The sequence below is a fragment of the Trichosurus vulpecula genome, chromosome 4, assembly GCF_011100635.1.
Source record: "Trichosurus vulpecula isolate mTriVul1 chromosome 4, mTriVul1.pri, whole genome shotgun sequence".
Taxonomy (NCBI): domain Eukaryota; kingdom Metazoa; phylum Chordata; class Mammalia; order Diprotodontia; family Phalangeridae; genus Trichosurus; species Trichosurus vulpecula.
The window spans coordinates 197,616,322-197,631,013 of NC_050576.1; the positions used below are offsets into that span (position 1 = coordinate 197,616,322).

The 14,692-nt window shown below is 42.6% G+C and overlaps 2 protein-coding genes across 2 annotated transcripts in view; both read left to right on the plus strand.

The window, feature by feature from the left end:
• The first annotated feature begins 264 nt into the window (after positions 1-264).
• Positions 265-11,303, plus strand: ST6GALNAC1 (ST6 N-acetylgalactosaminide alpha-2,6-sialyltransferase 1). The gene is made up of 8 exons (XM_036757968.1): positions 265-461; positions 5,358-5,526; positions 5,736-5,910; positions 6,287-6,425; positions 7,008-7,108; positions 10,064-10,108; positions 10,204-10,303; positions 10,531-11,303. Exons 1-8 carry the CDS (start codon positions 276-278, stop codon positions 10,720-10,722), a joined length of 1,107 nt encoding a protein of 368 aa, XP_036613863.1. The 5' UTR covers positions 265-275; the 3' UTR covers positions 10,723-11,303.
• Positions 11,304-11,976: 673 nt separating this feature from the next.
• Positions 11,977-14,692, plus strand: part of ST6GALNAC2 (ST6 N-acetylgalactosaminide alpha-2,6-sialyltransferase 2) — a 45,383-nt gene continuing 42,667 nt past the window's right edge. The window contains exon 1 of the mRNA XM_036757969.1: positions 11,977-12,284. Coding sequence (XP_036613864.1) covers positions 11,977-12,284 — 308 coding nt within the window. The remainder of the gene's footprint in view (positions 12,285-14,692) is intronic.

The window sequence follows — 14,692 nt, forward strand, 5'->3', positions numbered from 1 at the left end:
TAGGAGATCTTGCTGAGTTCCTCCTCCCATATTACTTTCCATGTTTCCATGTATCTTATTTGTACCTAGTTATTTCCAAGTTGTTTCTCCCATTAGAGTATATGCTCTGAGATTAGGGACTATTTTTGCCTTTCTCTGTATCCTCAGTGTTTAGCATGGTGCCTGACACATTGTAAGTGCTTCATAAATGCTTGTTTGACTGACCCATTAGTCAGGACAAGGGGACAGACAGAACAGAGGTCCAGGGGAAGAGGACATCAACAGTGACCAAGACCATGACCGTGACCAGAATCACAACGCCTCTGCCAACCAGCAAGAGTGCTCAGACCACTAGGCCAACTGCCTCTTTCCGGAGTCCCACTTCCACAAGCAAGAAGAGGCTAAAAGTGGAAGACTTCCAGGCAGAACCCCGCTGGGACTTTGAGGATGAATATAGACTGGAAGAAGGAAGCCCACAAACAGTGAGTCTTCCCAACAGCTCCTGAAATGGTCACATCTGTGTTTGTGTTTTTACTTTCCTCTCTCCAGACCAGGGTTTCTTTCTTAACTTTTTTAGGATTCTCGCCCTTGGTCTACCAATGAGTATATCTGAGTCTTCCTTCTGCCTTTATCTTTAATCTTCTATGATGATATAGATAACTGTGTATAATTCGCAGCCCTCCCTTGAGAACATCCTTCTTTTAAAAATGTTTTTATTTAATTAGCATTTAATTAACATTTTATTTGTTCCCCAAAGACATGTAAAAAACAATCTTTAACATTTGGGTTTTTTAAAAATTTTGAGCTCCAAATTCTCTCCCTCTCCTCCCCCCTCACTGAGAAGACAAGCAGTCACAGAAAACACATTTCCATAGAGAACAACTTTCTATCAGGGTCCTAGGCATAACACTGATATGTACGTGGTGGTGGTGGACATACTTTCCTACTATTTACTACTATAGTTCCTGAGTCCCTAGTAGCGTGCTTCTCATTTACACAAAATCAGTCACCATGACACCATGAACTCTTAAACATAAATTTATTGAAGGTAAATACAATAAAATTTATTTATTTATTTATTTATTTATTTATTTATTTGAAATTTATAGGCAAAAGCAGGACCAATCATAACATTTACTCAATATAAGGCAATAGTAATTAGCATAACATTTGCTCAATAGAAAATAGGAGCAGAATAAGCAAAAAAAAATTTACCCATAAATCTGGGTCACATTCTCCCGCCAGTATACATGGGGTGCATGTGTGTGTGTGTGTGTGTGTGTGTGTGTGTGTGTGTGTGAGAGAGAGAGAGAGAGAGAGAGAGAGAGAGAGAGAGAGAGAGTGGACATACACGTACATAAACCTAGCAGGGATATGAGTGGGGTGGGGCAACCAATGTACTTGGGGCAACTCATGACTCTGGACGGCAAGCCTTGATGTCCTTAGTCTTTTTAGAAAACAATCTATGTTATGCATCACCTGCTGGACAAAATTTCTTTTCTGCTCCCTGCTCTTTTATGATTCCCATAGCTTTCCTACTAGGAAAACTGCTTCTTTACTAATCTCTTTTAGAACACAATCACTTTTGGCAGGGTGCTGAAAAAGTATTTCAGACACAAGCAGTTCCCTTAAACTAAAGAACCGTTAAGCCCCTCAGACCTGCCTATAGCAAAGACAAATCTCTTATAGCAAAAGATACCTCTCCATCTCAAACCAGAGAGGTCTGTAGAAAGCAGCACAAGAAAGGTTATCCCTCTCTCAGACTGGAGAGCAAAAAGCCCAGATAGCTCTTCACAAAGTAGCAAAATTCATCTCTCTTACACTGTTGTGCTTGCGGTTGCGGTTGTTGTGGTTGTGGGTATTGTTATTGTTTGTCCTGCATTCTCAAAGAGGACTAATGACGTCACTCATCTAATGGCCATGGCCTCAGGCACACTGAGGTCTCTTCCAATAAGTCTTCAGCAGTGCAGAGCCTAGCAGACAGCAAATAGCTCTCTCAGCTAACTCAGCCCCTATTTCTTTTTTTTAAATTTATTTTTATTTTTAGTTTACAACATTCAGTTCCACAAGGTTTTGGGTTCCGAATTTTCTCTCCCTCACTCTCCTCCCCCTCCCCCCCAAGATGCATGGAATCCAATGGAGGTTCTACATATAACTTCACATTGAACTTATTTACATAATAGTCCAGTTGTAAAGAAGAATTATAAACAATGGAATGAATCATGAGAAAGGAGAAATGAAACCAAAAAAGAAGGAAAAAAAGAGAGTAAATAGTTTGCCTCTATCTGCATTGACTCTATAATTCTTTCTCTGGATGTGCATACCTTTTTCCATCATGAGTCTTGGGGCAGCCCCTATTTCTTGCTGTATTGTCTTCAAAGTATCTTCTCTCATCACCTCCTATGCCTCAGTCTCCTCCTCCTCCTCCTCCTCCTCCTCCTCCTTCTTCTTCTCTCTCTCTCTCTCTCTCTCTCTCTCTCTCTCTCTCTCTCTCTCTCTCTCTCTCTCTCTCTCTCTTCTTTCTGGCTTCTTCCCACATCCTCCGATGTCTTAAATCAGTGCCTCCTCACAAACTTATAATGGGATACTCAACAATTCTACCTACGTGACTTGAGCAGCCCTTACATAATTCTTCCATAGTCTCTAGTGATTTGATTTACAATTCCTCAGTTTAAAATTTTACAAGTTAATTTAAATTTTTATTCTGAACTGAATGAAAACCAAACAGAATGATTATTTATATATATACATATATATGCATGTATATGTGTATATATATAATATATATTATATATATATATATATATATAAATAGAATGAGGGGAAGATTAGCTATTACCAGCATGTATATACCACCCTAAAGTTTGCAATGTACTTTCCATATGTTATCTCATTCGAGCCTCACAACAACCCTGGGATGTGAGTGTTATGATCATCTCCATTTTATAAATGAAGAAAGTCAGTCTGAGGGAGGTTGAGTGACTTACTCAGGGTCACATAGCTAGTGTCTGAGGCAGAATGTGAATTCAGGTCTTCCTGACTCCAAATCTATGCATTGTATGCATAGTACTATGCATAATCATATGGACTATTTGTGCCTGATCTGTGGTAGAGCCTTCCAAGCTCCTATTGGTCTGATCAGCCACAGTGGGACACATTGTACTTTGATTCCAACATAATGATATCATTTTAGTCCTTTTTGAACGAAGGACAACAACCAACCAATCACCTAGCTGCTGGGGGCCATCTCCAGTAGTCCTGATCTATATCTGGCCACTGGACCCAGATGGCTCTGGTCACTGGACCCAGATGGCTCCATCGGAGAAAGTGAGGCTAGTGACTTTGCACAGCCCTTCCTCACTTTAATCTTTATTTTTTTTGGAGGGGGGGAAGGCAAGGCAATTGGGGTTAAGTGACTTGCCCAAGGTCACATAGCTAGTAAGTATGTCAAGTGTCTATGGTCAGATCTGAATTGAGGTCCTTCTGATTCCAGGGCTGATGTTCTACTCACTGTGCCACCTAGCTGCCCCAGCCCTCCCTCACTTACATCCAATTCACTTACAAGTCATGACATGGTCCTCTTCAAGAATGAAGGACAAACAACAACCTAGCTGCTAGATTGTATTTGAAACTACAGCTCTATACACAGCTTACTTTCTATTTAAAGCTTATAGAATCAACCTGTAGCTTTTAGAACTATCCCTAATTTAACCTTTAAACAGTTGCATGCAAATGAGCTATAAGCCATAATGTCCTACAGTCATCCTCCACTGGGTCATTCCTCTGCCTTCAAACAAGTCCTTGAAAGTATATCTACCTGAGAGGTACTTTTCTTTCAAGTCCTCAAACACTCTGGTTCTTTTCTCAACATTTTAGCTGAAAGGCTGTTTCTTCACAAGTTGATTTTTATCAGTGTTTCCTGCATCAATATTCTTTCCCCCACCCTCTTTCAGCAACCAAATGTCCACATAGAAAAGGTGCAGTGCCTTACCTATAGATAAGGGGATCCTAACTTTTTTTTGTGTCCTGGACCTTTTTGATAGTCTGTTGAAGTCTCTGAACCTCTTCTTAGAAAAATGTTTTTAAATGTATAAAATAAAATGCCGATTATAGTGAAATATAGTTATCTGTGTATCCATATATCTATATATGTATCTCTATCTCTTTATTATTTCTTTCTAGTCTTTCTCTTTCTCTGTGTGTGTGTGTGTATATATATATATATAATATAGATATATGTATGTATGTATGTATGTATATGTTCCATACTCCAGGTTAATTCCCTGAATGAGATAGTCAAGATTTGAACCTTGGCCCATCCCAGGGAAGGCCTGGAGCTTTAGCAAATTGGGCTGCATTTGTGACACCTGGCTTGGGCTTTTGGCTTTAAGAAATATCCTTTTTGTGGTCAGTGGGAAATGCTTCAAGCTTCTACCTGACTCTGATCCTAATGAATGTCCAATCTCCACCTCCCAGAACCATAACTCTAAAACACAAGTCACACACACACTCCACATGTTGAGTCTTCATATTCTAACGCTATATTGGTATCTATGACCACACTTATGCACACAAAACACAATGATCCATGTTCATCTATTCCTGTGTATACTCATCCCCAGGAATACACATACCCACTTCTTTCTCAAGGCTGCCCATTCTCTAAAGATTAGTCAGATTGGTGGATTCAATCACACAGAATTTATTATGTGCCTATAGTGTGGCAGGTATTGTGTTAGGTATTGGGACCACAGAGACAAAGACAAAACAGTTCTGTCCTCAAGGCTCTTGCATTTCATTGTTAGGGAACAGCACATATACAGATAAGTAAATGCAACATACACACATACATATACACACATACATGTACGTACATACATACATGCATACATATACACATAGAAAGGGAGAGGAAGGGGGGAGAGAAAGAGAGAGAGAGAGAGAGAAACTACTTGGAGAAGAAAAGGAATCATAGAAGGCTTCCTATAGAAGGTGGCACTTGAGCTGATTCTTGGGGAAAAAAACCTAGGGATTCCAAAAGGAAGAGAGGAAAAAGATGGGAAATGGAATAGCTCTTATGTGGAACAAACGTAAATAGGTCAATTTGGTTGGAACGCTGAGATTATGAAAGGGAGGAGTACGAAGTAGGCTGCTGGGTTAAAGTGTAATTGAACCTGGATTCCTTCCTGGACCTATACAAATTACAAAAGTAAGAGAAGCCTTTGACCCTGATAATAGGATGGAAGTAGAGCCCCTGGCAGGAGCTGGAGCCAGTGCCCTTCTCGGGTTCATGAGTCCCTTTCCCACCCTCCACTGACATCCTGGCTCTAACTGCCCCCTTATGCCTTTTCATGCCCAACTCAATCCTGGTGCTACAGAATTGCCCTGATTCTGTGAAGGTCAAAGCTGCCCAGTCCTATTGGCTCCGGGAACGCTTTCTACCCAACCTCACCCTCTTCCTGGATTTGAAACATTTCAACCTCAGTGAGTGGGATCGGCTGGAACATTTTAAACCTCCATTTGGCTTCATGGGCCTCAATTACTCCAGTGAGTTCTTGCATGGTGAGGGGTGGAGGGGAGGGCAGCAAGACTGGGGAAAACAGAAGGTATGATGGAGAAGGGGAAGTAATTGTATGGGTAAGGGACTGGCAAGGACATCAGGTATGTGTCCTTACCCTGGTGCCTCTGCTAGAGATCTGTGAAACAGACTCCTGGGTCCCATCAAGGGCCCTGAGTAGATGCCCTCACTCTTCTAGTGGTTCAGGGAGTCCTGGAGAAGTTCCCACCTGTTTCTCAGCAGCAGCTTCTCTTGGCTTCCCACCCCCAAACTGGGGGCCTCCAATGTATCAGCTGTGCCGTAGTGGGGAATGGAGGCATCCTGAAAAGGTCTCAGATGGGCCAGGAGATAGACAGCCATGATTATGTGTTCAGGTAAGAAGACATCCCATCCCCTTCAGAAACTACTCATCGCAACCCCAAATTGCCAAGCACCATCCCCTCCATCCAACCTACAAACTCTTTGGGGAGAAAAGTTTAAGCAATGACATTCTCCCAAGGTACAAAACAGTGCCCTATTTCTGAAGTAGTGAATTTCTGAAAGCTGGAGACCCTGAGACTCCCTCAAAACTCCAAGTATGGGTGACAATGATGAAGACATCTAGGGGCATAGCATCCTAGGTTTAGAAAGGGTCTTAGAGGTCCCCTTATCCAACCTGCTCATTTTACAGAGACCACCTGATCTTCCTTCCCTGCTCCCCTCTTTACCTCCCAAATGTGTGTTCAGTCTGAAGTGGTCTTTCTATTCTAGAGTGAATGGGGCTCTGATCACTGGCTATGAGAAGGATGTGGGTACCCGGACTTCTTTCTATGGTTTCACCTCCTACAGTCTGCTTATGTCACTCAAGTACTTGAGGAAGCAGGGTTTTCACCAAATGCCAAAGGGAAAGGTAAGCCAGGCAGAAAAGAAGACAAGGCCCCTAAGAGGTAGGGGGAAAAGAGGTCAGACTTGGTCCTGGTATCTCTGACTTCACACAAGTCTGCCACTGACCCAGAGCCCCAGACATCTGCGGGAAAAGATGCCAAGATCATAGATTTAGATGACCCAAAGTGACCACAGAGGTGATCTAGAGCCACCCCCTCATTTGACAAATGAGGAAATTGAAGCCCAGAAAGTTTAAAGGGACTTACTCAAGGTCACACAGTTAATAAGTAGTAGAACCAATATTTGAACCCAGGTCTTATGATCCAAATCTAATATTCTTTCTACCGTGACACATGAGATAAGGCAGAAAAGCAGGCAGACCGGACTGTGGAAGGTTGGGATAGGAACATTGGGTACCTCCCCATTAAAATGTAAGCTTTGTAAAGGTAGGGACTATTTTAACTTTCCTTTGTATCTCCCAAACTTTGCACAGTGTCTGGTACATAGTAAACACAATAAAACCTTATTGACTGACCAACCAAACTTGATTGGCCTTGGGACCTAGTCCCCAAGGGTGAGACTCCCAGTTCACAGTATGTATCCCTAGGACATCCACTACTTGCACTTCCTTGAAGGGCATCGGGATTTTGAGTGGCTGGAGAACACTCTACGTGATGAGATCATGGTGAAAGCTGTCACAGAAAAAAGGTAAGAACCTTTCCTCCTCCCCTTGCTCCAGGGGGTTAGAGCAGTGGCATGCTGAGAAATGTCTAACAACTGGCTCTCTGGATAAAAAACAATTTAAAAAAATTTTAACTTTAAGTACTAATTAAATAAATATTAATTATTAAATATAATTTAATTAAAATTAAAACTTGTAAATTTAATCTGAGAGGGAGGGAGAATTTGGAACTCAATTTTTAAAAAATGAATATTAAAAATTATCTTTACATGTAATTGAGGAAAAAATACTATTTCAAACAAACAAACCATGCCTAGTGGGGTAACAGCATTATAGAATATTAATGAAGTTTAGAACTAAGGGTTATCTTGAACTCCTCACCTTTCCTTGTCAAATATAGCCAACCAGTTTCCAACTTTTACCAATTTGACCTTCATGCATTTTGCATTTGTCCCTTTTCGCTATTTGCACACCCAGCATTTTTACTCAGGATCTCACCTTCTTCAGCGAGACAGATTGCTGAGGTCTCCTAATTGGGCTCACTGTCCCAAATCTCTCCAAACTATCATTCACATAATTGCCAAAGTGGTTCTCCTGGCCATGTGACCAATAAACTTCTGTGGCTCCCTGCAGCCTCTAAAATAAACTAAAAACTCCTCCATTGGACTTTTAAAATCTTTCATGTGCTGGGGCCAACCTATCTCTCCAGGTTCATTATGTATTATTCCCTTCAGTAGATAGAGCCCTAGTCCTGGAATCAGGAGTTCAAATTCAGCCTCAGACATTTATTAGCTATGTGACCCCAGGCAAATCATTTAAGCCAACTGCCACAGTTTCCTCATCTGTAAAATGTGCAAATGATAGCACCCAACTCCCATGGGTGCTGTGAGGAAAAAATGAGATATTCTTTGTCAAGTACTTCTTAACTTTAAAATATTAGCTGGTCCAGCAGTCAATAAATATTTATTAAGCACCTACAATGAGCCAGGCGCTGGGTAAAGAAAGGTAAAAGACGAGTTCCTGATCTCAAGTACCTCACTGGAGACAATGTGCAAACAACTGTGTACAAACAAACTATATAGAGAATAAACTGGAGATAATCAAGAAAGGCACAGCACTAGAATTAAGAGAGATCAGAAAAGATTTCCTGAGAGGTGTGATTTTAACTGGTGCTTGAAAGGAGCAAGTGATGGCAAGAAACAGTGAATAGAAGGGATAGATTTCTATGCATGGGGAATAGCATGGGTTAGTGCCAATCGTCTTATTCAAGGAATAGCAAAGTGGCCAGGGTCACTGCATCAATGAGCATGTGATGGGGTATAAGGTATAAGAAGACTAGAACAGGATCAGGAGGCCAGATCATGGACATCTAGCTTAATATTTTTCCTTTATCCACTTATCCACTACTGGTATTGCCAACAATATAATGGAAGTTCTTTGAGGAAACAGATTGTTTAATTTTTTTTCTTTGTATTACAAACATCTGGTACAATAACTGGCATATAGTAGATGCTTAATATTTGTTAAATGATTAATGGAATGAGTGAAAAATCTATGTCTTTTAAACTGGACTACTAGCCATTCTCTTATAAGACATTTCAACTTCTGTCTTCATACTTTCAAACTGGCAGTCCCTTACGACTAAAATTACTTTTATTTTATTTATTATTTACTCACATTGTTTTTATTTTCAATCCCAAATTCTCTCTTTCTCTTCACCATTATGTGAGACCCATTATGCATGTGAAGTCATGAAAAACATATTTCCATATTAGTCACGTTTTTTAAAAAAGTAAGGAAAATAAACAGAAAAACATTTTTAAAATGAATGTTAAAAACTATCTTTACAAAATAAAATACTATTTAAAACAAACAACAAAGTAACAAAAAATGAAAATAAAATAATATCTCAATAGAAAAAAAGGAAAAATTAAATTTAATCTACATCATTAACATTTGCTCCATTACTTCCTTAAATCTAGACAATAAAAAGACCTTAGCTTTAAAAGGCCAAGGTCTTCTACTGCATCTGGGGCCATCTCCAGCCATCCTGATAGTAAAAGGTCACTGTACCCAGATGGGTCCAGAGGAGAAAGTGAGACTGGTGACTTTACACAGCCCTTTCTCACTTAAATCCAGTTCACTTGCATGTCGTGGCATCACCTCCCTGATGTCATGGTCCTCTTCAAGAATGAAGAACCAACAACAAAAAACAAGCTGACATACAAAATGATAAATCAAGCCCTGATTTGTACCCCTTTGCTGATTTCCAAGATGTAAATGCTCACGCCGACAATTTAACAATCAGTTCTCATTAACCAGTAAGAAGTGGCTTGAGGATACCTCTGGGTTGGAGTACGAGGAGACTGGTTCACTTTGATGGTGCAGAAGTTTGGGAGGAAGCTTTGGCAGGAGCTTCCAGGTCACATTGCCTCAGACACTTTATCAGCTATGTGAATTAATCTCTGTCTGCCTCAGTTTCTTCATCTGTAAAATGGGGATTTTAGCTCACTGCCCAGGGTTGTTGTGAGGATTATACACACACACACACACACACACACACACACATGCATATGTGTATATATATATATGTGTATATACACATATAGATAGGTACACACACATGTAATACAATCTAAGACTTTTGGGACATCCTACATTTGTAAGACCTTAAAACATTACAATCTGGAAATGGCATATAGCACAAGCTCTCCCACACTATTCCCTCCTAGGGAACCTCATTGGACTATAAGAAAGGGAGAACCCAGGCACATCATTGTCACTCTCTAGACTTGAGTTTCTTCATGTGTAAAATTAGGGAATTGGGTTAGATGACATCTAACATCCCTTCTTGCTCTGTGATTCTGTGTACCGCAGCTTCTCAGGGGTCAGTCCCTGTCTCCAGCCTGAGTAGCCTGATCCTGACTACAGATTCAAACCCTGGGAAGCTTTTTCTTTATAAAGCCTTTCCCTTTGGACAGGTATTTGCTGATACACCCAGACTTGCTTCGCTATGTGAAGAACAGGTGAGTACAAAAGGCAATTGGAGGATGGGGCCATTCTCCCTTCCCATCAGAACTCAGACTGCCTCTGACAGTGATGGGACTGACTTTGCTCACAGGTTTTTGCGGTCAGAGATCCTAGATTCCATCTACTGGCCTCTCTACCGCCCTTCTAATGGTGCCTTTCTGCTGCTCACTGCAATCCAACTGTGTGATCGGGTAAAGCAAAGATTTGGGATGGTGGTAGGTGGATCCCCTCAGGCCTTCCCAACTGAGAATACCTCTTTGCTCACACCTAGGGGGAGGTGAGAATGCACAGAGGTAGTGTGCCCAGGATAGGGGAAGTTGAAGGGAGGGACCAGGGCAAAGTCTATTCATGACATAAACGCAGAATCCAGGGAGTCATAATCCGAACTCCCTTTCTTCCCCACACACCCTCTCCACAGGTTAGTGCCTATGGTTTCATCACCAATGACTTTCGTCGATTTGCTGATCACTACTATGATCCAAGGTGGGAAAAACTGAAGTTGTACACCAACCATGACTTTATACTAGAGAAAAGACTGTGGAAACAATTACATAATGAAGGCATCATCCGGCTATACCAAGGTCCCAAAGCCATTACACCACAGAACTAGAAGGTCTCAGAAGTGACTGGTCTGCTTTCTCATGGTGTAAGTAGAAGAAAGGGAACATTGTGAAAGAAGAAGGATTACATGCACCTTTGGGAAAGCTCTAAGCTTTGATAGCTACTTGAACTGCCCTCCCCCTAACCAAGTAGAAAGGGCTCACTTCAGGCCAAGGCCATGGGGACTGAAATTTAGAAATCTTTTGAAAAGGAAATAGGAGGATCTGGTGGGTTCCTGGGTGTGAACTAAATGGGGTTATGAATAGAGTTAATACTAAGATATACTGCCAGAAAGTACACCTACTCTTTTCTTCTCGGTGTATACACACACACACACACACACACACACACACACACACACCCTTTCCTTTCCAGAGCCTATGACTAGGTTTGAAACCACAATGACAGAGGGAAATCACATTCCCATGGTCAACCTGAAGTGTTGCATCCTTGGAACAAGACCCTAATTAGAGGCAGAACCACGGAAAACTCCAGGGCTGGGGCAAAACGTGGGGCTGTCGATAACGTTCTACCTTTCTGCGTCCAACAAAGGAACGCAAAGTTTAATGCCCACAGGTCCCAGGACCAAGGCCAGCGGGGAATGGGGGGTGGAGGTGGTGGCTGGGGGGCTGGAGATTGATGGGGGTGCAATACCAGTATGAGGCACAAGGGGACAGCATCACTTCATAGCCCTGAAAGCCCGTCCGAATACATCTGACACTGCCCAAAAGCCCCCTCTCAGCAATTTCCAACTTTCCACAAATAGAGCAGAATAAACTGTGTCCAGGGGAACCCCTGGAACCTCGGCATCACCCTTGTTCTGAAATGTTCTGAAATCTTGGGGAGAGGGGCAAAGACTGCATGCGGGAGGGCAGAGCGGAGAGTTAGACAGGGATTTACTGGGAACTCTCCGGGAGAAGGGCATGCATACGGAACACTTCAGCAGCAAAGGAGAGGCGGGGGCGTGGGTAGAGTGAGTCGGCTCCGGTGGCTACAGTTCGCTCTGACTTGGGCCCCTTGTTTCCCAAGCCTGAAGCGCCTACTCCGCGTGCCCCCAGCAGTGGCTCCAGTCACCCGCTCCTTCTCCTCCTCTCTCCGCCCTCGACTCGCAAACCTAAACGATGGAATGGAGACCCAGAGGTCTGGGATGCATGGGGAAGGGGGGCGAGCGCCTTCAGACTTAACTGCTCCCCGCATCCCTTTCCCGAAAAAGATTGCTGAGCCTCCAGTCTAACTCCCTGGAGAGGAGGGAGGGAAAAGGAAAATGGGAACAGGAGCGGAGGACGAGGGAGCAGTCAAACAGAGGGCGGGGAGTAGAGGTCAGCACGGGAACTCCTTTCGCTCCCTGCCCATCTCTTGCTGCCTCCTCCTTGGTCCTGAGGCCAACTCTTGGAGAACTCCCGCAACGAAAGAAGGCAGCCTGATGGAGCACCTCCGGCTCTGCGGGATGCGGACTCCAAGCGGGATGGTACTCTGGCTGTGGCTCCTGATCGCGGCCGTATCTTGTGGGCTGCTGTTAGCCTTTTACTATTCAGCCAACTTTTTGACCAAGAGCCCCCTGCAAGAAACCAGGTAAGGAGCCACAAAGGGAGTCGCCAAACCCAGGAGTGCAAAACTGCGATCTGGCGCTTCTTTCCAGCATCCTTCCACCAGGCAGTAGCCTGCCTTCCCCTAGGGACCCCCTAGACGTCAGTCTCTTCTGTTCTCCCAGCTCCAGGGTAGGTGGTGTCCGCTCATCGAACTCTTCCCCAAATGCTGTCTCTCCAACGTGGCCCCCAGAACCTTTTGCAAGGTGAAAACCAGGCCTGAGTAGGGTTGACTCTAGAGGTTGGGGTTGAGGGCAGCCTGTGCCAGGGCTAGTAGCATGGGGATGTCAGAAGGTGAGAAGTCAGAGCTGCCCTGACATGCTCAAGAAGAGCCTGAAAAAACATTCCAGTGTTCTAGAGTGCTTCCTGATCTCTGCCTTTTTCTGAGTTCCCTTCCCTCCATGTCAACCTCCAAAACTCACAGGACCTTCCAGGATATCGTGCCCCGAAGCTCTGGATAGATGCCGTCTGAAAGAATACAGCCTCCCTCATGCTTCCTCTCACTTTCTAGAGAGCAAAAATATCTATACCCTGGAAGTAGAGAAAGAGGAAAGAAATTTAGAAATTGCCTACAGCCTTCAAGATATCAAGCTCCTTGAGGGTCAGGGTCCATTTCTTTGTAACCCATTCTGTGCCAGCTCAGTGCACTGGGCTCTCTGCGTGTTTAACCAATGTTTATTGAATCTTTATCCAAATTCCTAGACTCTCTTAAGCAGGGAGGCAGGAACTGCAAGCTGAGCCTCTCACAAGGTTTGGTTTGGGATAATTCCTCTTGATACTTACTGATTGGAGGTATTGCTTTGAAGATAGCAGAAAAAACTTTAGAGCTGAGTCACAGAATCAGTTACCAAAGAGCTGGAAGGGACCTCAACAGCATTGATTTATACATGGATATAACATATTTCATAAGGCTTTTTGAAGACTCTCCAGGACAGAGGAATTAATTCACCATCCTCTGAAGCAGCCAGTTCCACTTCTTTTTTTTTTTTTTTTTTTTTTTTTTTGCTATTTCCTCTCATTTTTCCTGGTTCTGTCTGCTGAGGCTAAAGAAAATAAATCTAAACCCTCTTATACCTGACAACCCTGCAAATACTTGCAGACAACTATTATTCACCTCTTCCCCCTTACCAGTCTTCTCTAGGCTGAACATGCCCAATTCCTTCCATGTGAAAGAAAACCTTAGTAGTCTTTGATTTGGGCATGTCTATCAGAAATGAATTTATTAACCAAATTACAAACATAAGTCTTTGTGCAACTGGAGTTCTTAATTTTTTTTTTTGTATCATGGACTCTTTCAGCAGTCTGGTGAAATCTATGAGCCCCTTCTTAGAATAATGTTTTTAAGTGAATAAAACAAAATACATAGAATTACAAAGGAAATCATTTAAATGAAATACAGTTATGACAACAAACAAGCAATTTCCTAGACCTCAGGTTAAGAATCTTTGCTTTTGAGAGACGGAGGTGAAAGGATAGGGGAAGAGATTCCCTCTCCACCCTACCACGTCACCCCTGGCCTTAGAAAAGTCTCTGCCACAACCCTTACAGTTTCATAGTAATTTTAAGACAAAGGCAAATTTCACAGTGTGGTAAAACTAGCCTCATAAAGTTCAGTTTTAGTGTTTTGAAATGTTAATGTTGGGAGGTATACCCTTAAGGATGTTATCTTCCCAGAATACCAAGTTCTAGTCCAGGGTGTAACCCAAGACCAAGGTCCATCTCCCTTGTTTAACAAAAATCCTTTCCTTCTAATCTTGGTTTCCTGGGATCCCAGTCCCTCCCTGAATTTGGTTGTCTTATAAAAAGTAAGACTGGTTAGATCTTCCATTCTACTGAGACTAAGGATTTTACACTAAAACACTGAAATAATTTTAAATATGTATTTATAAAAGGCCTAGCATGTTCCACACTCATAATTGAATTATTCCCTTCCATCACAGCCAGCATGCACACTCTACATCTGAAGACAACAAAGGAAGGGACTAGATGATACTGGGGTGCCCCTGGTTTCTAAAGCCTGAATTCTTTCTGTCTTCAGCATCCCTATCATTTCCCTCCAGGGATCTCCATTTAACCATCCTTGCCTCCGGCTTTTTGTCTCTAGTTCTTTGACTTCATTCGTATACCATTGCTGATGGATGGATTCTTTCAACTTCCCTCCCTAAGTACTTCCAGTGGCAGGAGGGTTTGGGTCCCAGCATCTAGACTCAAGAGTCACCATTTTAGCCTCTCCCTTCCCTTCACCACTACACTGATTGTTCACAGACAGGTTGTTAGAGAGCAGAAGTTCTTAACCCTTCGTGGCTCATGAATCCTTTGGCAGTCTGATGAAACCTAATACTACTGTGGTTTGTTGTCTACATTTCTAATCGAAGAAAATGCTAAATTTCAGTT

What these genes read in the sequence shown, in the direction of transcription:
- ST6GALNAC1 (XM_036757968.1), top strand. Translation starts at nt 276, where the DNA reads ATGACCGTGACCAGAATCACAACGCCTCTGCCAACCAGCAAGAGTGCT. An exon ending in AAGAAGGAAGCCCACAAACA is followed by an intron (nt 462 to 5,357) that starts GTGAGTCTTCCC and finishes CTGGTGCTACAG; the next exon opens with AATTGCCCTGATTCTGTGAA. An exon ending in CTTCGCTATGTGAAGAACAG is followed by an intron (nt 10,109 to 10,203) that starts GTGAGTACAAAA and finishes CTTTGCTCACAG; the next exon opens with GTTTTTGCGGTCAGAGATCC.